Source organism: Pelodiscus sinensis, chromosome 15 (genome assembly GCF_049634645.1).
Source record: "Pelodiscus sinensis isolate JC-2024 chromosome 15, ASM4963464v1, whole genome shotgun sequence".
NCBI lineage: Eukaryota > Metazoa > Chordata > Testudines > Trionychidae > Pelodiscus > Pelodiscus sinensis.
Genome location: NC_134725.1, coordinates 16322357 through 16330819, shown reverse-complemented (window position 1 = coordinate 16330819; position 8463 = coordinate 16322357). Strand labels below are relative to the sequence as shown.

General features: G+C 43.9%; 1 protein-coding gene across 2 annotated transcripts in view; it reads right to left on the bottom strand.

Moving 5' to 3' along the window:
* Positions 1-5999: 5999 nt before the first annotated feature.
* The window catches only part of PI4KA (phosphatidylinositol 4-kinase alpha), a 106463-nt gene continuing 103999 nt past the window's right edge, over positions 6000-8463 (bottom strand). For both annotated transcript variants that reach the window (XM_075898245.1, XM_075898246.1), the window contains exon 55: positions 6000-6670. In XM_075898245.1, the coding sequence (XP_075754360.1) occupies positions 6619-6670 (52 nt within the window). In that variant the 3' untranslated portion in view covers positions 6000-6618. The remainder of the gene's footprint in view (positions 6671-8463) is intronic.

Below are 8463 nucleotides of genomic sequence, written 5' to 3'. Positions count from 1 at the left end.
TTATTTTAATAGCCCTAGCCCAATGCAGCCGAAGCACTAGAACATAATCACTTTTTGAAAATTTTAACCACAAATTAAGTCAATTTTTCAAAACTGACAAGCCCTTCGGAGATGAATTCATTGGGGGAATTCAACTCCTGAGTCCCCTTTAAGAACAGGATTTAAGCACTTGTGAAAAATTTATCTGCATTGTTTCTTAGACTGCTACATGCTGCCAGATCAGGTGGATGCCCTCAGTAACTCAATCTATCCCATCCATCTACTGATTCAATGCCTCCAAAAGTGCTTGAAATATTCTTAAGCTGCAACATCTCCTCATTTTCCTCATTCTTTCCCCAGCCTAGCATAGGCTGAAAGTGAAGGTACTGTCTGAATGTGACACTATTTGAAAGATTTGGCACGGGTGTTTTGATTTGCATGATCAATCACAAACTAGCTAATCCTCCCCATTTCTTGGAGGGGATTTGGTTTGGAGCAATCCTCTCCATTTCATTCCTCAGTCTTGGCAGCGTATACCAGAGACACTATTGGAAGTTCCCTTTTCAGAGCAATGCATGTATCCTCAATTTATGAAAATAAGATCTGCAGCTGTGAGAGCATAAGTGCCCCCTGGAAGTTGCAAGTGTTTTTTCTTAAAAGGGGAGTTCATTGTGTTCCCTAGATTTCATGCCAGCAACCCTAAGCATGGGTCATTTTCTGTTTTAAATACAGTGCAGACAGGAGTGAACGGACTTCAACTGAAGACAACAGATGTCCTTGAGAATGCATTGTGTTCCAGTAGATTTTATTTTTCTGTGCACATCTGACAAAAAAAGGAACCCGTCAGATTTCAGGGTAGACTGATCAATCATTTACTTGCTAGTGTTCCCAAAATTTCAGTGGTAACATTAATTGCTCATTTTCTTTCTAAGCAACACTACTGACTGCTCTTCTTGCATTCTCACAACTTTGGGTTCAAATATATGATGGGAAATTACCTTTTAAGCTAAACCAGCTTCTACATGGCATGACTGTGTTCATTATTTCTGACAGCTTTCTCAGCAGCTGTTTTTTGTGTCTAGCTTTGGATCTCTCTAAAATTAATTCTAGGTTAGGAGAGCTTCTTCTATTGACTATCTTCAGTCTCAGGGTTTTTCATCCTCATTAGGCTAAACTAATTATGAGCGAAGCGAGAGAGGAATGTGTGTTTTAAACACCCAACCCATGAAGCCCTTTACAGATTCCAGCCATCACCTTACTCTACAAGAGGCACCTTACTCTACAACAGGCAACTGCAGCTTCCTTCACGTGGTCTTCAATGGCTACCCTACGTGGAATGAGTGGCAGCAATTCACACTAGTGGCAAAGGCACAGGTGAGCGTGTCAAAGTCCTCATTTCCAATAGCAACAGCAAGCATCCTAGCCTAGTAGAGGTGGAGGCAAATGAAATAAAAATCTAGACAGTCATTGCTATCTGTCTATCCTGAAGCACCAGGCTCCCAACATGAGCAAGTGTCACTTCATTCAAAGGATCATATATCTCCTCCTTTCTGCCTATTGGGAATTACCATAGCATTTGCCTTGGCTCTCATCCAAGCTTGGACTGCATCCAGACACTGAGGAAGCCAAACAAGGAGACCATGTGTGCAGATCAGAGCAATGGTGACAAACAGCTGGCATGTGAACAGAGCTTTACCCAACACCAACTAAAGTAGTGCTGCCTATGCCAGAGCCAGGTCCAACGTCAGACTGATATCTGATCTTCCTTTCCTGGAGGATGTGGCAGAAACAGGGCAGATTATCTCCATCAAGACAGCCTAGCAGTTACCAGAGTGATGCTGCTAACTGCTCTCATCCAGGCTGACTATCAAAATCCCAGAGCTTTCACCCATCCCCCCCCCCAAAGAAAATTACGAGCCAGCTTGTAGGCACAAGCTCCTTGGGCCTACCAGAACTTGAGGAAGCAGCACTGACCAGGGCTAGGAAAAGTAGTTCTCAGATTTGTTCCTCCCTGACTCAGATCTGTTCACATGTAGCCAGCTTAACATCTCAATCAGAGTGATTGCAGTAGATAGAATCTTCTCCCACTAGGCTTGGGTCTCTTCTGCCTAGTGCCTTTTATTTAATGACTAGCCAATTAGCCCGTCATAAGACAGGATTTTCAGGTCTCTCCTCCACGTTGGTCTTCTCTCCTGAGCCTCTCTCTCTCTCTCTCTCCTGCCCTCCCTCCTCCTGCCTCCCCCACCTCTCAGCTCTCGTCTGCCTTCTGTCTCTCTCTCCATCTCTCTTTCTCTTCTCCCCCAACTGCCTCTCACTCTCTCTCCACTCTCCTTTGTCTCCATCGGGGATGCACACTCGTTCAGGCCCCGTCCCCTGGCCATGTACATCACCACCCCGCCTTCCTTCACCTTCCACCGTGGCGCTTGGCTGACTTCTGCGCTGCTCAGCCGGGCTGCAGCAGGGGAGCAAGCGGTGCAAGCGGCCGTTTGGGCCCCATGCTCCCCATCCAGCATGGGGATGCTGCATGGGGACGCGGTGCCCAAACAGCCACTTGTGCCGCTTGCTCCCCCATGGCAGCCCGGCTGAGTGGCGCAGATGTCAGCCAAGCACCACAGTGGGAGGCAAAGGATGTGACTCAGGCAAGAGCGCCACCCAGAGGGAACAGCCAGCATTTCAGTGTTACAGAGTCACAGAACTTGGGCTACTATATATATGAATAGGCATATCAAAAACACCACAAATGTTATAGTAACTTACAGTGATTAGGCAGAAGTTAATTTGATACTTAATTTAGTTGTTTGGAGCTCTCTTACTTGACATGCTTGCTGAACTACATAACCTTATGTGATTGTTCTTCTTGGTTTCCTTTCCACTTTTCTGCTTTTTCACTAGCGCAACTGAGCTTCACCTGAGCTTCCTGTTGCTAGATGTTTTTCACTTGTACAGTTGCATCCATATCACAGGTCAGCATCTGAATTAGGCTTTCCATTTTCACATTCAAGGAAGCAGGCAGACTGCTTTTCAGCTAAGGGTTTAAATCAGCCTTTTCACACATTATTTTCCTGTCTTTAAAGCATGCATACAAAGGGAGAGCAAGATGTCACTCGGTACTAACCACACCTGCATTAGCTCTGTCTCACATGCAAATTGTGTCTTGAATCAGTTAGAAATCCTAACTCCTAACTAGTCCAGGGGGTTTATTTCTTTTCCCCCAGAACTATTGCAGCATACTTCTGCTGGAGTAGTATTGGCCATTATGAGCAATGCCCCTAGTGCAGGGATGGCCAACCAGTTAGAGACAAAGAGACACGCTATCTAGCTGTGGATAGAGTGCAAAGAGCCATGTATTATATATTTATTTGTATATATCTAGAGAGAGAGAGAACATAAAATGGATTGATAAAAACAACATTATAGGACATTTTGGACAAAAACCAATAAAAAATGTCTAGTCACTTAAAAAAATTCACGACCAGTCCATAGATCTTCAGAGAACTTGACAAGGAACAAACATGAAATTTAAAAAAAAAAAAGAAACACTTTAAAAATACACACAAAAAAGCACCCCCACTATGTATTTTAAATTTAACACTGCTTCCCTGTTCTGTCCTGTGAGTTTTTTTAAATTAAATTGAACTGAGAAGTAAATTAGCACAATTTGAATGGTCTGTTTCACTCCAGCTTGTTGATCTCTGGTATGGTTTCCTTATTTTTTTTTACTTATGAAGATTATGGCTTTTTTATAGTTCTAAAAATTCAGGTCTGTGCCAGACTACAAATAGGAGAGGTTCAAAAAACAATAAGGGAGAGACTCAGATCTCAGAATAATTGCTTTAGCCTGACAAACAATACCCTTTAAATTTTCTTTAAAGATACAGTGTAAACCACGAATATGCTGATATTTTTTTGCCCTGGAATTTAAATATGACATGGTTAGCTGCCTTATTCTGCATCCATGAAGACTTTGAGTTTAAGGTGCTTCAGCACCCCCGCTCTAACCCAATGCCCTCCCTCTCCCCCAGAGACAAGCATTCCCAGCCCCCTGCTCTAACCCAATTCCCCTTCTCCCCCACAGAGCCAGTATCCTCAGCCCTCCTGCTCTAACCCAATACCTCCCTCCTCCCCCAGAGCCAGGCACTCCTGGTCCCCCCACTCTAAACCAATATTTCCCTCCGTCTCCTAGATACAGGCACCCCCCTGCTCTAACCCAATCCGTCTTCCCTCCCCTCCCCCAGATCCAGGTACCTCCAATCCCACCCCCCCCACACTCTAACCTAATGCTTGGGTCTCACCAGAGCTGCTACCACATGCTTCTCTCTCCAGGCGCTGGAGCGCATGTGCAGAGTGGCCGGTCATGAGCAGTCTGGGCACGTGACTCAGAACTAGCAAGAGCTGCACTTCTTTGAGCAAACAGCTGCCTGCGGTTCGAGAGTCGTGGGTTGGCCACCCCTGCCCTAATGTGTCTTCTTCACATGACACAACTGCAAATCAAATAGCTAACATAACTTGGTCCATAAAGGCAGCTTTATCAGGTAGGAGAAAAAGCTGCCTCCACAGCTCACCGCTGGTTGTATGTGGCTTTAGAGTGTGACCACAGCTCATGGATCCTTCAGACGAAGCAGGAAGTGAAGGTTGCCCAAGGGAAACGAAGGGTATATCTGCACTACACAGCCTCCGTCAACAAGGCTGTGTTGACACAGCCCCTCTCAGTAAAACCCAGCATGTATGAACGCTGTTTGTCACCACTGGTGTTGGCAAAATACTTCACACTCCCAAAAGAGGTAGGGGCCAAGGGCAGTCAGTCCTTAGCACTGCCCAGGCCACAGCACTGCTTCCCCCCAGCTGTGTGCCTCGACTGAGAAGGAGAAGACATTCCTCACATTCCTCTTGCACACCAGAGCCTAGGAGGACCTGGGCAAGTAGATTTTGTGTGCTCCAGTATCATAGGGAGCCGGTGGAGAGAGGAGCTGGCGCACCAGCACAGGCTCCCCAATGCTGGGGAGAGCCCTGAGACTCAGGGGCCAGGTCCAGGGAAGTCAGGGGACACATCTTGCTCCTGGGCCTTAGGCTTCCCACCCCAACCTATGAGAATGAGGGAACATAAACACTGCCAGCCTGTGAGGGTAGGCCATAACTACCAACCAGACCTGACCTGGAAGCAGGAAGGACACAGGTTGGTCAAATAGTCAAGGCAGGATTGACCTGAACAAGCGGAGATGGGAGCTCTTTTGCTGAGCTCAAAAAAAAAGAGGTAAAGAAAGGACCAACTGGAAATTTCCAAGGTAACTATTAACTGTGGGTTGGCCATAGTGGGAAAGAAATGATTGGTGAATCCAGATATTACAGGAATGAGGATTTGATGCTGCAGCTGTCCAGTTTCTGGGCTGCATATGAGCACAGCTGAGCCACAGCAGGGCCACCTGATTGACCACCGTGTTTGACTTGCTAAGGAAGTTAGTAAACCTGCTCTGAAATCCAATAGCAATAACCAGTCTCTGGACACTCAATGCTCTTGCCTGCAAGCTACAATTTCGGCCTTGCTTTTGGCCTGATTCAGTATCAGCCATGCTACCATCCTGGCCATCATGTTTAACTCTTGATTTTCTGTGTGATTGTGAGTAGTGCTGAGAGTATTCCTGTGACCGTGGGCTCTGGCTTTTGGTTCCTGACTCTGGCTCTGATCTTCAGCATTATTCTTGGCCTGACTGACTCTGCTTCACCTACCTGGCTGGACACCCACATGCTGGTTCATGATTCATGCTACTGCTGCCCTCAGGGACCCAAAATCCTTAAGTATGTCAGGAGCTCTGCTTATTTCATGTTAGGGAGTTGTTCACCTGAAGAAGAATTCAGACTTATCTTGTAGATAGAAGGAGAAAAAAGCACACGATGAACATCAACAGTAGTCACTTCATGAACTTGCAGAATGATGTGCTAGACTAAACTTAAGTAGCTTTTCCCACATACAGCCCTTGGACAAAAGAGAAGTAGATTTCAAAGGATTTGTAATACAGGCACAATAAAGTTTAAGATCTTTATTATATTTTATAGATTAAATATATCTTCAGTAGAGTTTTGTTTCTAAAACACACAAAAGGGAAAAAATACATTCTTCATGTACATATGAAATACTGACCATGTAGGAGGGACCACAGACAGTGCAAAGTCTTCACACAGATGCAGAGACATCACCACCTTGGATGATTATCGTAACTTTTCTACAGTATAATTAGAGCAAATTAACTCTTCTTTGCTGCTTCAAAGAGAACGTCAAACCCTTCACTTTGATTAGTTTAGGTGGCATGTTAAGTGTTTTTAAACTCACTATCAAATCCTTGCATTGCACAAAAATTCCCGTACTTCCCAGCTTTACCTCTGAGACTAAAACATTCATAACCAGAGTGGGATGTTCATTTATGATGGAAGCGAACTCCAAGAAAACCACTGAAAAAATATACATCCCAGGACAGAGAGAGGGGAGGAACTAACTGGATTGTTGCAGGATCCAGTAAAATGTGTACATGCACATAAGAGATTGCAGACAGTTATGCATGATTGAACAGTTCCTATCACTAGACTGGAAAAAGGGCACTGGGATATGATGAGTACCATTTTCCCAAGGCTAATCCGCCTCGTCTCTCAGTATGGGATATCGTTCTGGTAGTACTGGATCATGTCATATGTCCTACTCCTACAAACAAAACAAAACAAAACAAAACAAAAAGAATTATGGGTGAATGAGAGGTGCTATAGAAATGCATCAGCAGATCAAATGCAACAGTGAAATCCCACATATATGATAACTTCTAATCAAACTTAGACTTCCACTCTGAAGGCACTGTGAAAGCAGAGTTATGAGTAGCACACAACTGCCTGCTCCAGTTTACACTAGAAGAACTCATTTGGCTCTGACACCAGTGAGCTGAGAGTACACAGAAAAACCCTTCAATAATTTCATTATTAAAATGACAGGACTTTTGCTTAAAAAAAAATCTTACTATTTCCAAAGACACTAGGACTGGTGCAGCAACAGCATCGAGAGACTGACTTACAACATGGTACGGGTTACATCCTCAGTAACTGGTCTAAGTATGGTTCTAACTAGCCCTCCACTATTGCGAGGCTAAAGAAAATAACTTCTTTAAACTTTACTACGGCAAGAAAAAAGTAAAAGTCTGCAGTTGTTTTACTCTTTTATACAATAGCAGCAAGCAGACTTTCAGTGCTTAGATTTGCAGGAGGCACCTTAGGCAGATTAGATACTCAACGCTCCTCTGTAGGGGAAAGAAACACACAGGCCATGAAATAGTATTCAGAGTATCGCACAGAGGCAACATCACATAAAAATGCAAGTAACTTAAAATAGAACAGGAATGATAAGGGAAACAGAAATAACCAGAGTAGCAAACCTAAATGTTACTTTTATGTTTGTGACACAGAATATCAAATCAGATTCATCTATCTTTTGCCACAGAAGAAGGAGCCAAGGATGAGTAAACGATAATATCAGCTTTTCATTAGGAGCTACTCCTGATATTTAAAATATATGTTTTGCATATATATATATATATATATATATATATATCTTTTATAGATATCTTTGTGTTAACCCCTGTATTAAGAGAAACCTTGTATCCAGTCTTTTCCATAGAAACTTTGCATCAAGCCCTTTATGTCATAGGCCTTAGGAATAGTTAAGGTAAAGAAAAATGTCATTTTGCTAGGAGTAGAATAGATCTCTCCCCCTTCATTGATTGCCCTGCTGAAATGAATGAGGTGTGAATGGAGAAGGTGTGAATGGAGAAGGCGTGAAAGGTGAGCACCTCCAGTAGCAGTTGGAAGGGTGGAGAGGGGCTGGGAGCCAGATCCAAGGACAATAAGACTTGTGAAGTAAGCTCATTGAAAAGAAGATAGGACATACAGACGGTCTTGGGAGTCCAGGAGCAAGTGCTTGCCCTTGGAAGGACCTTCTCTGAAGCAGCATTAAAAAAGGAGCTACAAATATCTCACTGCATATGTAGGTGATGACTAACTGGTTGCACAAGAAGGATAAATATGAGGCATCTTGCAGGGAGACCCCGGATTTTCATCTTATCAACATCGGAGCATCAATCTGGACCAGCAGAAGCCCAGCTCTACCCATCCTCCATCTAACTCACCTGGGTGGTGCAGTTAGGGGGAACAACTATTGGTAGCAACGGGATGGAGTATGCTTTTGTGTGTGTGCACGCATGTGATATGATAAAGTATTGATTGATCTATCTATGCTCAACAAATGAGGCATGTTGTCTTATCCCCCTGAAAAAGATCCCATGTGCTTCTTTAAAGCATAACACAGTTAAGAGGACTAATGCATCAACATGATTCACAGGCATGAAGTCTTTTTGGAAAAGCAGGAACTCTTATCATGGAGTAATAATTTAGCACTTACATAATTCTTTACATCTTCAAACTGCTGTACCAATAGCAGGTACCACTTTCCCT